The sequence below is a fragment of the Heteronotia binoei genome, chromosome 7, assembly GCF_032191835.1.
Source record: "Heteronotia binoei isolate CCM8104 ecotype False Entrance Well chromosome 7, APGP_CSIRO_Hbin_v1, whole genome shotgun sequence".
In the NCBI taxonomy this organism is placed as follows: domain Eukaryota; kingdom Metazoa; phylum Chordata; class Lepidosauria; order Squamata; family Gekkonidae; genus Heteronotia; species Heteronotia binoei.
In genome coordinates, this window is record NC_083229.1 from 102,703,752 (window position 1) to 102,717,372 (window position 13,621).

The 13,621-nt window shown below is 44.6% G+C and overlaps 1 protein-coding gene across 2 annotated transcripts in view; it reads right to left on the minus strand.

Moving 5' to 3' along the window:
* Nucleotides 1-12,945, minus strand: part of SLC66A2 (solute carrier family 66 member 2) — an 85,103-nt gene extending 72,158 nt beyond the window's left edge. Inside the window, exons 1-2 of one of the 2 annotated variants that reach the window (XM_060244101.1) lie at nucleotides 12,635-12,945; nucleotides 10,694-11,028 (exon numbers count right to left, since the gene is read on the minus strand). In XM_060244101.1, coding sequence (XP_060100084.1) covers nucleotides 10,694-10,923 — 230 coding nt within the window. In that variant the 5' untranslated portion in view covers nucleotides 10,924-11,028; nucleotides 12,635-12,945. Of the gene's footprint in view, nucleotides 1-10,693; nucleotides 11,029-12,634 lie in introns of those variants that run through there. The other variant, XM_060244102.1, reaches the window with a different exon arrangement.
* Between the last annotated feature and the right edge of the window lie 676 nt (nucleotides 12,946-13,621).

Here is a 13,621-nt window from a genome sequence, read left to right on the forward strand (position 1 = left end):
GCCAAATTACAATAGCAGGCATGATTGGACTAGGTGTGACATGCAGAGGAGTAGTAAGTATGAAGAAATCAGCATTGGTAAATCTATTGGCTCCAGACTGCATATTTTTTTAAAAAACTGACCAGGAAAGAAAGGTATACAATTGAACCATTATTCAAAGGAATTGTAACTGACCAAGGCAGCAAGATATTTCAAATGAAGCCTCTGATTTATATCTCTGCCTTAAGCCACAGATATTGACTATAAAATAATTTCGCCTTTCCAGGCACCAGGAAAGATATCAGCAGTGCCAGAGCACCCACAGCACCACACTGGGAACCCTAGTAGCAAAATATTTTAAGAACACTGAATAAAAATTTGCCTTGCTACACTATGAGCAGTTAGAAGGCACATGAATGCAGAATACAGTTTTCAGTACACCAAAGTCTAATGCAAATGCAAAAGGCCTCAAAAAAAAAAAAGGTAGTCCCCTGTGCAAGCAGCAGTCGCTTCCGACTCTGGGGTGATGTCACTTTCACAATGTTTTCACGGCAGACTTTTTAAGGGTTGGTTTGCCATTGCCTCCCACAGTCATTACACTTTCCCCTCGGCAAGCTGGGTACTCATTTCACCGACCTCGGAAGGATGGAAGGCTGAGTCAACCTGAGCCAGCTACCTGAAACCAGCTTCCACCAGGATCGAACTCAGGTCGTGAGCAGAGAGTTCAGACTGCAGTACTGCAGCCTCTACCATACGCCTAAAACAACAATGCCTTGAATTCAAAGACCATTTGTACAAGTAGAAGCACACACAGGCAGCCTCATGGATTCCCCCTCCTTGATCGTAGCTTCTCTCAACCTCTTTAAAGTCACTCTAGAGAATGAAACTATTAGTGCCAAAGTACTCAACATTATTTCTCACTCTCAGCATCTACTAGTGCAACTTCTGGGAACACTCTAATAGAAAGTTTGGAGATCTTCCAGAACAGCGTGTGATACAGCACAGCTGGCTACAGCTCAGGCTCAGGAAAGAAAACTGGCAATGCCCCCTCCATACATGAGCGAAAGGACTTCCAGACACACAATTGCAACTTTGGAGCCACTCCTTACATTTACATAAGTGGGTGTACAACTAAATTAGGAACATCCAGGATCACTGTGCAAACATTCACACACATGCCAATCTAGGTCAGGTTGCATGTAAAGTATTTTTGTTGCTGTTGTTCAGTCGCACAGTCGAGTCCGACTCTTTGCGACCCCATGGACAAAGCCACGCCAGGCCCTCCTGTCTTCCACCATCCTCCGAAACCTGCTCAAATTGGTGTTTGTTACATCAGTATTTACACCTTATTAATTATGCACCTCCATTCATGTTCTGGCACATTTAAACAGAACAAAAGCTTTTAAAAGCAAAAAAAGAAAAGTGCGTATGATCAGCATTGGCACTTGGGATGCGTGCACTGATCATTATCCAATTTATGCCTGCATTTTCTGATCCAGTAAGCAATATGCATACAAAGAGAAGCCTGCTTATCCGTATGCATCTTCTTAGCTGACCATGTCATCCACAACACCAACAAATTATCTCAGTTCCTCACACAATCAATCTCCAAGACATGAAAGTGGCCATCAGAAGACATCATGAATGAATAGGTCCTGCAGCAGGTCTTCAAAAATCATAGCATCTTTTATATTAAAGGTGACCTGAAAATGTTTCTTTGGCCATAAGAATTCCAGAGCCAGGATGCAACATCAAGGGAAGGTCTCAGCCTCCATGCCCTGTTGTTGGCCCTCCAGAAGAACTGGTTGGCCACTGAGTGAGACAGGATGCTGGACTAGATGGACCACATGTTGACAACACCTAAATGAAACATCATCAACAACAACAGAGTTAAAATTACTATGATTCGGGACTAGATGGACCTCTTGGTCTGATCCAGCAGGGCTCTTGTTATGTTAAGCTCAGAGCTCTCTGCTTCTCGTACTCCTTTCCGCTTTCCCATGCTCCTTCCTCTCATCCCTAAATGTTATTTGTCCCCCTTTTTAAGAATATTAAGCCTCCAGAGAGGCTTTGTTCTTTTCAACATAATTTATTCTGCAGCACTTTAACTTTCATTTTCAGCCCTGACCTAGAAGAAGCTCTTAATGAGCAAAATAGCAATTCCTCTTGGGCGGCCTCTTTCAAACACTTGCAATTTACCAGGCGTCAGGATGTGACCCAGATCCTGCATACATTAGCGCTGCTATGTAGAAGCAAGCATATCTCTGCCTAGGTGAGTTCCATGAGGCTAAACAGGAACCTTGCAAGGCCTGCACTGCGGACTGCACTGGTTGCCGGTGGCATACCGAGTTCGCTACAAGGTGCTGGTTATTACCTTTAAAGCCCTATATGGCCGGGGACCTACCTACCTAAGGGACCGTCTCTCCCCATATGAGCCCCAGAGGGCACTGAGGTCATCTGGGAAAAACCAGCTGAATATCCCTGGGCCAAGGGAGGCCAGACTGAAAGCCACCCGGGATCGGGCCTTCTCTATTACTGCTCCACTACTGTGGAACCAACTTCCTGAGGAGGTGAGGGCCATACGATGTTTAGAGGGATTCCGTAGGGCCTGTAAGACCCACCTTTTCAGGATGGCCTTCAACTAGCGAAAATTAGTGGAAAACTACGACAAAACTAGATATGCTGCTAGAAATGCTTTTACTCTTTAAATGTTTTTACTGCTGAAATTTATTGAAATCTGTTATAACGCCATATTATTATGTGAATTTTAATATTTTGTAATTGTTTTAACCGTGTTTTATAATTGCAACTGATGTAATGTGTGTTTTATGCTGTCAGCCGCCCTGAGCCTGCTTCGGCGGGGAGGGCGGGATAGAAATAAAAAATTATTATTATATTATTATTATATATTATTATGTAAGTTAAATGAAATTTCTTTAAGTCAAGACCCTCCAACATACAATACAAAAATTATATTGCTAGCACAAGAGGTATAACAGAGAACTGAAACTTGCAACAGACTTTTAAAATTCAATTAAGCAACTGGTTATTACTTGGCACATGAGCCCTGTGGCAGAGTATTAAAGCTGCAGTACTGCAATCCTAAACTCTGCTCATGACCTGAGTCCAATCCCCGGCGGTACCTGGGCTTTCAGGTAGCTGGCTCGAGGTTGACTCAGACTTCCATCCTTCTGAGGTTGGTAAAATGAGTACCCAGCTTACTGGGAAGAAGTGTAGATGACTGGTGAAGGCAATGGCAAACCACCCCGTAAAAAGTCTGCCGTGAAAACGTCGTGACAGCAACGTCACCCCAGAGTCAGAAACGACTGGTGCTTGCACAGGGGACCTTTCCTTTTCCTTATTAATTGGCACAACTCTGGGGGGAGCAGAATGCAATTTTTCTGATCCACCAAGTGCTAGATTTCTTCCAATTCAGTTCTCTTTCAAAGAGAAACAGACTGGAGGTCACAGAAACCAGGATTCGGCTTGAAAAATGCAACCCTACAATATGATCCCAATAAGAGTAACAGCCATGCTAAATATCCCTCCCTCTTTAGCAATTAACTTCTTGTATACAAGGAGATAGAAGAAGAAGAATGTGCCATCAAGTCACAATCAACTCATGGTGACTCCAATTATGTGGTGTTCCAGGCAAGCGATCAGCAGAAGCAGTCCGACATTATTGTCTTCCATGTAACAACCCCAGTTCTTCCTTAGTGGTCTCCCATCCAAGTACTAACCATGGCCAACCCTACAGTTTCCAAGTTCTGACACGCTCTGCTTAAATTGGACTGCTACAAGTTGATAAGAGCCCAGAAAATTTTATCTAACTCCCCAGTAAACAAGCTGTCTCTGTTGCAAACCTCTATGCACTCACTCAATTCCTCCTGGGCTAAATCGGCTAGCTCCTGGGGGTTACACACGTGTCCCCTTCCTATGCTGTGGGCGGGGTGGGGCAGGAACAATACAAGAGCTTCTAGCAATGGATCAGATTTTGCAGGAACTTATCACTAACAGAGGATACGTGTGCAATGACCCTTTAGCAAGTTTACGTTCACTTCTGACAAATGCATATGCAGTTAGTTAAATGGCTTGTCAAATTATATTTGTAACTTGTCCTTCCTTCACAGCAATCAAAAGAGCATTTCATTCTGACAGCAATCATGTGCAGTAAGTTAGGCCCAGAGTCTATGACTCGCCCAATGCACATTGTTAGAGGAGCACATGGATTTTTAAAATCTGGTTTCCTCTCATCTACAGCCAAATGTTCAGATCTAGCCACTATACCACATAAAATAGGATGCTCTGATAAGGAAATAAGACAACTCCCATGTACACCAGCTTGAGCTCTCTGAATAAATACATCAAAATTCAAAGAAGCAAACTGAGCAAACATTAAAGTAATTCCAGACAGAGAACATATGAAGAATTTCCACTGATTCACACATAAATATGTGAACAATTCTGTGCATATTCCTGACCACAGGAGTGAGAGTCACCAGGGTCAAAAGGCCTACTTCTGACTATGTTCAATTGCAATTGAGCAGTATATTTTAACATGTGTTGTGATATTAGTGTTTAAAAACAGACTACTTTGTTGGTCTTAAAGGTGCCACTGGACTAAAACTTTTAACCAATGTGGCTACCCATCTGAATCAGACTACAGCAGTGTTATTAACACTGGATAAACTAGCACCCTCCACCATTTCATTTTTTTAAGCTTACGTCAGGAGGAAGACTAAAATAGTATTGCTGCTGAGCAATCACCACATTGGCTTGATAAGAATCGGCAACTTGATTCCTCCCACCCACCTCCACCTGCCTCAAGGATACCTCTGGCTGATATGTACAGAAACTGCTTACAGTAAGTCCACAAATAATGCATACTCTTCTACAAAAACCCTTACCGCTCAAGAACATTGCTGAACTATTGCTATACTTCAGTAAGCTAGAAGATAAACACTGTATTTAATATAGCACCATATTTCTCACTGCTACCTGTGAGGTCTATTACCTGGCAAGAGAAAATGGCAGCACGTTACTGACCTAGGACTGCAGCCTTACAGCATCCTAAGAATGCTGATATTCTGCAGTAAGCATCATTCATATCAGTGGGACTTGCTCTCTGGAAAGAGTGATTCATGTTCCAGTGTTCCATCAGCAAACGTCTCTCATTCAATGATTTCTTGGATGGGTTTCTTTCTAGCCAATGTTATTTGTTTGTATAATTACTACATTCATATGAACATATGAAGCTGCCTTATACTGAATCAGACCTTTGGTCCATCAAAGTCAGTATTGTCTTCTCAGACTGGCAGCGGCTCTCCAGGGTCTCAAGCTGAGGTTTTCCACACCTATTTGCCTGGACCCTTTTTGGGAGATGCCAGGGATTGAACCTGGGACCTTCTGCTTCCCAAGCAGATGCTCTACCACTGAGCCACCATCCCTCCCCTAATTCCCATCACTTCCTTGTTCCTTTAAGTTTTCTTTTTCCTTATCGCAATAGTGCTGCATTGGAAATGAAATCAATTTTAAGCCATCTCCTTCCTCCATGCTACCTACCTCCAGCCCCTTCCCAGGACCAGCTCAGCACTGGCACGGTCCCCCTGACCCCTTCCCAGCACCTCTTAGTGTCATGCAGTGACTCAGCTCCTAAACCGCCTGCCTGCCTGCCTGCCTTCCTCCCTCCCTCAAGCATCTGATGTTCATGTCCTGCAGCTCTCAAACATCTGACATTTATTCTATGTGGCTCTAAACATTCAGCAAGTTTGGCCACACACAACTTCTGAAACAAATGCAAAACAAACAGAGGGACTGTGCTCTCTTCCTTGCTCACACACATCGCTCTGTGATGTGAAGAACCACATCGCTCTGCCTGCTTGCCTCCTCCTATGCAGCTTTCATCCTGCTGAGATTTAAAGGTGCACACACATTCCAAAACACATGAACTTGCAAGCTTCTTCTAAAATGTTCTGCCAAGATTTAAAGGTACATCATGGCTTTGGGGGGCTTCCCCCACCAGCTAGGTGTGGGGAGGAGCCTGCAAAATCAGGGGAAATCCCACCCGGACCTGACATCTGGCAAGCCTAGGTTTGTGGCTAACACATTTTTAGCATGAGGGTAAGAACTAGATAAAATTTCTAAGTATAAAGAACATACATGAGTATAGCATAGAAGTTTTCTTCAGCAAGAGAGGTAGAGGTAGTCCCCTGTGCAAGCACCAGACATTTCTGACTCTGGGGTGATATCACATCACAACGTTTTCACGGCAGACTTTTTTAATGGGGTAGTTTGCCATTGCCTTTCCCAGTCATCTACACCTTACGCCCAGCAAGCTGGGTACTCATTTTACCAACTTTGGAATGATGGAAGGTGGGGTCAACCTTGAGCTGGCTACTTGAACCCAGCTTCTGCCAGGATTGAACTCAGGTTGTGAGAAGAGAACACGGGTTGCAGTACTGCAGCTCTACCACTCTGCACCATGGGGCTCTTTTTCTTCAGCAAACAACACAACAAATACCATTAAATACCAGTGGTTAAAATGGCAAATGTTAATACAGCTTTAAAACCAAGCTACACATCTTAAGCAATAACTGGACCTGGGGGGGGAGCGGGTTTACCTACATTCAGGGCCAGCGCTGGGGTTTTTGCTGCCCCAGGCAAGGCCCTGCCCTCCAGTGGGTGAGGGCCCCCAGCGCCGGCCCAAATCAGGCCCCATTTGCATGAAGGGCTCCTCTTGTGGGGAGCTCCTCCGATCCCTCAGAGCCAAGAAAAAATGAGGCTCAGGGATGACGTGAGCAGGGAGGGGGCACCCACCCCCACCCTTGCTGTAAGCTGGCATCAAAGGCAATCACCTAGTTCGCCGACTCCCATGCACTGACCCTGCCTACATTATAGTGAAACTCTTTAACTATAATGTAAAGTATTTTCAGATTTAAAATATATACCATGCTGACACGTCAGATATCTAAGGAGCTGTAACTTTTCATGCAAATGTTTGCAGGCACATAAAGGCACCAAGAGCATCACTGCCCCAGACAGAGAGTTCCAACAATATGCTGTGGCTAATAGCCACTGATGGACCTCTGCTCCATATGTTTATCCAATCCCCTCTTGAATACTTGCAGCCACCGCCACCTCCTGCGGCAGTGAATTCCATGTGTTAATCACCCTTTGGGTGAAGAAGTACTATCAGTTCTAACTTGACTGCTCAGCAATTTAATTGAATGTCCACGAGTTCTCGTATTGTGAGAAAGGGAGAAAAGTACTTCTTTCTCTACCTTCTCTATCCCATGCATAATCTTATAAACCTCTATTATGTCACCCCCTCAGTCAATGTTTCTCCAAGCTAAAGAGCCCCAAGTGTTTTAACCTTTCTTCACAGGGAAAGTGTTCTAACCCTTTAATCATTCTAGCTGCCCTTTTCTGCACTTGTTCCAATGCTATAATATCTTTTTTGAGGTGCGGTGACCAGAATTGTAAACACAGTATTCCAAATGAGGCCGCAGCATCAATTTATACAGGGGCATTATGATACTGGCTGATTTGTTTTCAATTCCCTTCCTAATAATTCCCAGCATGGTGCTGACCTTTTTTATTGCAGTCGCACACTGTCTCAACATTTTCAGTGAGTTATCAATCACGACCCCAAGATCTTTCTCTTGGTCAGTCTCCACCAGTTCAAACCCCATCAACTTGCATTTATAGTTAGGATTTTTGGCCCCAATGTGCATTACTTTGCACTTGCAGGCTTTATTCAGCCACCTCTCTGAATATCCTCCAGGCCCCCAGTAAGGGTCAATCACCAGATGTTGCCATGACTTCCAGGTGCAGACACACACACATACACATTTTAAAAATACAAAAAAAAAATACTGTGTCTCCATTCAGTGCTGAGATACATTGATATAAGATAACCACTTGTTAGCAGTGTACAAGAACATTTTCCTGCTGCATTTTGGTTAAAAGGAGATAAAGAGTGTGAAAGGGACTAGTGTTTCCTTAGGAGATGGTATCCATATCTACTGACTTGGGAGGTCAGGTTTGGATGCAGACAATGAAAACAAGCATAGAGACAAAAATACTAGGATACATGGTCTCCTGGCTTCCCAAATTGAATGTAAAGATTCGCCTAACTCTGTGTGATCTATCCATAAGAAAGGGCCAGAGTGAGAGAGAGAGAGGAGCGCAGAGGCACAATGTGTTGTATGGGGCTGGCCACAATTAGTAATGCATGCTGTAAATGTAGTAGTGCATGGACACTACTATGCATAACTGAGACTACTTCCTGTGCTAAGAACAGCAGAAAAGTGTCAAGTCACAATCCTTAAAGTAATGGTAGTTGTTAGGATCACCTTGAGTCACACAATGACTGCACTAAGGGGTTTCTATAATAAGGCTGGGTAAATGAGCTGTAAGAGGACAGCCACAGAAATGTACTGTGTTCTTTACAAGTTCAGCCTTCCAACATGTGCCAGAAATTCCACATTCTATGGACACCAGCCACAACCAAAGTGCACTAAAGCAAGGCTTTTAGGAACAGAGTGCAAAGCAATATAAAACAAAGAGCTATTAGCAAAAGTTTTCTTAGATCCTCATCCTGAGAACACTTACATGTGTGTTCTGATGAACAATCCACCTGTCAAGAAACTGATGAGAGAAAACCAGGCTAGCACAGCTCATTTTGATAGCAAGGAGGTGTAACATCCTTTAATCTTCTAGAAATTTCGTTTTGTTTTAATGGTAATATAATTAATGTTTGGACTGGAAACCAAAACAGACACATCCTATGATTTTTTTTTCCTGTTAATTGTTCCACTACTGAAAGTCAGAGTGCAGCTGTCAGTGTACTGTCAGGCAGGGATCCTGTTCTACTGGTAATGTGGGATTGTGATCATTCATAAAGTTACTGCAAAAAGCAGGTATTTAATGAAGGCTGCTCATATCAAAATGCCCTACAAAGAATGCGTCTTTATGCAGGAACTGACACAAATACTCACTTGTAGTTACGACGTTGGGCTCATACATACACAATATTTTTTCCTGCAGACATTCCAAGAAGCCCAAGTTGATCACAGATGGAAGAAATTATGATCTAACTTCGATGGAGGCATTAAGATGAAATCTACACATTTTATGTCTCTTCCATGTAAAAACCAACATTATTTGAAACACCCCCTAAAAGGAGGGATGGTGGCTCAGTGGTAGAGCATCTGCTTGGTAAGCAGAAGGTCCCAGGTTCAATCCCCGGCATCTCCAACTAAAAAAGGTCTAGGCAAGTAGGCGTGAAAAACCTCAGCTTGTAACCCTGGAGAGCCGCTGCCAGTGTGAGTAGACAAGATTGACTTTGATGGACCGAGGGTCTGATTCAGTATAAGGCAGCTTCATATGTTCATATGTTCCCTCCTTATGCTTTCATGCTCACTAATTTCAAGCATGGAATATGCTTTGCAGGGTACTAGAACTTCCTTATTTGGTTTGGTGCAGGCAGAGCCAGTTTGGTATAGTGGTTAACTCTCATCTGGGAGAACCAGGTTTGATTCCTCTCTCCTCCACCTGCACCTGCTGGTGCACCTGCACCTTGGGTCAGTCATAACTCTCAGAGCTGTTCCTCTCAAAGAGCAGTCTGAGAGAGCCAGGGCTGGCCCATCCATTAGGCAGCCCTAACAGGGTGATGAGTACCCTCCCACCCCCTGTGCCTCAGAGCATGCACACCACCCCGCTGCCATTGCTCAAGTCTTCTGGAGGGGAGACTGAACAATGGCAGCCAGGCGGTGTGCATGCTCTGAAGTGCAGGAGCCACGCTGCTGCACTCGCCCTTGCTGGGGGTGAGGGTGGGAGGAGGAAGGGGACAGGCACGGGAAGATGGGGCAGGGCCTTGGCTCGGGCGCAAGACACCTTAAAGCCAGCCCTGCAGAGAGCTCGCTCAGCCCACCTTCCTCACAGGGTGTCTGTTGTGGGGAACAGAAGGGAATGGAGATCGTAAGCCACTGAGATGCCAAGTGAAGATCTGGGTATAAATTCAATCTCTTTTCTCTCACTCTCATTCTTTATTATTATTATTATGGTTTCATTTTCCAAAATTCTTTGACACCATTGTTGTAATGGGCTCCACAGCTAACTTCAAAACCTGTTTAGCAAAATAGTTTTTATTCAGGCTTATATTTGCCTTTCCAACAGCTCAAGGCCACACAAGTTTTCTGATACAATAGCCTCAGTATAACTTCATGTAATACCACAGTTTTAGAGAACAAAAAAAGAAGATATTTTCCCACTGTCTCAGCTTGTCCAAAGCATCCTCACTCAAGTTTCATATGAAATATGTTCTGTGTATCTTTAAAGACAAACACAGAAACTCATAATAAACAAAATGCAGCTGCCCAAATCACTTTTCCTTGTTCATACTAGAGATGAATTCTGCACAGCATCATAAGCATATTTCATTCACAGTATCATAAGGCCTTTTTAGTAGCAGGAACTCCTTTGCATATTAGGCCACACATCCCTGTTGTAGCCAATCCCCCAACAGCTTACAGGGCTCTTCTTACAGGGCCTACTGCAAGCTCATGGAGGATTGGCTACATCAGGGGGGTATGGCCTAATATACAAAGAAGTTCCTGCAACAAAAAAGCCCTGGTTATCATCATGTTTATGTTCCACAAAAGCTAAAATGAAGAAAAACATTCCTATTTTTTAAAAAAGCCAGTCAACTTACCAAAAAAGGATCCTTAAAATGTTTGCAACTAGTAACACTAAGCACACGTAGGTTGAGAAGCCCTCTGCATTCTGTGTCCTTTTAATATCCCGATACTGAGGGATGTAGGGCACCACACCTCCAAATATCATGGCTGCTGATGCACCCCAGGATATCAGCTGCTGAACTGGAGCCACCAGCCACTCCCAGCCATCTGCCTCCATGATGGGCAGGAGAAAGTCCCTCAACATTGGGGAGGCTGCTAGAAATGGATCTCCTTTTTACTTCTTCCTCAGGCTGGGTGAATTTTATTTGTATCAATCTTCTCACGGCATGTGTGTATTCTTCACATAACCCTAACAAAAAAAAGAGAGGGAAAACTCACAATAGCAGAGGCTCACGTGGAAGTGCTTGAGCCAGAGAATACAAAGTGATCTCATCACAAGTTAGTCATATTACAAGGCACCTAGAAAAATGAGCCAGAGTTAAGTCCAGCCTCACTGTGTGCCAGATCTACCATGTTATTGTTTGACTTGGGAACCTGATTGAGTTTAAGACTGTGAAAGTTTATCACCCTGAGGCAAAGTTGTCTTTGCACATTACAAAAACATAACAGCCCCATGTCAATCAGGAAATAAAGAGTTCATTCAATAGACTACTGGTTCCAGAATTTCTCAAATATAACAAAGAATGCTATACTCCCATAACAATGTAATGAACAAGAGCTGTATGGTGCTATTTACAAACATGTGTCCATTTTCAGGGTCAGGATAACTGACTGGGGTCACTGTCTTCCAAATCTATTGACTTAAAAGGGTGCAATTTCACTTATGAGGATGACTGTTAATCAACAGTAGTAAAACAAGATGGTGTTTCACAGAAATTGATTTTTTGATATTGACCTGCTTCCACCGGGAATGGGATTATGGCTGCTTCAAGTAGATAATCAGTCTTGGAAAACTGAGTTGCAGAGCTTCATGCAAGCTCTGAAAATCCAGAGAACGCAACCACCTTTTCCAGGATGAAAATAACATTAGACAATTTCTGATGAGTGAAACTTGTCAACAGTATTTTTAGTCTGTGAGCTGACACCCCTGAGGCCATTCCACTTCTGAAGGTGTTTCAGAGAGGACTGTGTCATGACCAACATGTGAAACTATCTGCAAGATCCTTCATGTGAGGAGAAATTCCAGTGAGGCCACTGACTTCCAACCAAAAAGTGATAAATGTAAATCAAATACCAATCTACTCCAGCAGTTGGGTAAGCAACTGAAGGAGACTGCATGCAAACATTTTACAAAGGTTCTAATTGCTTGGCAGATTTAAGAATGGAAAAGCAAGCAAAGAGGAGGGGGGGAGAGAGAAAAGACTGCCATAAGGAAGAAATGGTGCCTGTGAGAAAGAGAAAGTGAGATTTCCTTTTTAAACTGTCTGCTCTGAAAAAGGGCTGCAAAGAATGTCTACGACTGCAGTTCTTCAAGATTCTACTGTTGTGATAGCCCCTCACTGTTCTTTCATATATACCGCTGAACACAAGCTTAACTTTGAGCTGCTGGAAAAGGAAGTGATGGAGACTCCCACACTGGGGAGCCGTCCCACTTCGAGAGGACAAAGCAGAACTTGTGTACACTAGCAACGGTCAGGTCAACGCAATTCAAGGCGTTCCCCCTTCTTCCTCCTCCTCCTCCTACAGAAAGTGAGTGCCTTCACTGTCCACTGTCCTTTGTAGTCCAGGCTCCAAGCAAGCAGTCCTCTCCCCGGTGCCTTCACACACCCCTCCTAGCAAACTCCACCAAACTGCCTTCCTTCCTCTAGTCCTGCCCCAGAGGAAAAGCAAAGCCAGCACCAGGAGGACAGGAATTGGGGGCGGGGGGAATCTAAACCCAGCCACCTAAACAGGAAAAATGTGGTTTGGGGCGTGACTTCTGGCAGCAGCAGCAGCCGCCACCCTCCTCTGCTCACCTTGGCTCCTGCTGCCGCTTCTCAGCAAGAGTTACCAACCGGAGGGGCCCTCCTTCAACCGAGACCGCCGCATCTCTCCTTCCCGCCGGCTGCAGCGGCCACGGCCGACGACGTCGCCGCCCCAGACGCTCCTTGCTGCAGCCGCGCTGCCTTCTCGGGCTGCTGCTCCCACCACGACAAGCCGCCCTGTCGCCTCTCTCTCTCTTCCCGAGCGATTGGTGACAATAAGAAGCAGCAGCAGCAGCAGCATCCAGGAGCGAGAGGAGCAGCACTGCCTCTGTGACATCACGCTAGCCAGAAGCGCCTCCGTCAATGGAAAGAACCGCCCTCTTCCTGGTTCTTCTTCCTCTGGGTCCTAGCGAGACGGCGGCGCTGGAGGCGAAGGACTCGAGGGAAAAGGAGAAAAGGCGCAAGGTTCTCTGCATTCTTTATAAAGGGCGGGGACACGTTTGCGCCGATGTCTCGTCCGCAACGGTGGGGCGCGTCCCTTCCAGGGACAAGAAGATGGTAAGGAAAATGCCGAAGAAGTATCCTGCAGAGTAATCTCTTGTGCTACGAGATGCTTTCCAAATACTTTTAAAACTACCACCGAAATCATCACCAGCAATCGAAGAAGAACAATGAACATACTATCGTTTCACTGACAAGGAAAGGAAAGGTCCCCTGTGCAAGCACCAGTCGTTTCCGACTCTGGGGTGACGTTGCTTTCACAGCGGTTTCACGGCAGACCGACAAAACCAACCACAAGATCTATGTCCTGCCCAGCGAGCTCACTTTTATTCCTTCCAAAAGGCTGGCGCCTTTTCTGAGCAGCAAGAAATTCAGCACCTTCGGGATTTTGCAGTCCCTTAGATTAAAATCCAATGTATTTCTCTTTTAGCTGTATTGACACACTCAAACAGGGACTTTGGTTGCATTGGATAGTGATGTTCTTGTCCACCTAACATAATTCTAGTTTGCCATAGGAAAAAGGAATACAATAAAATA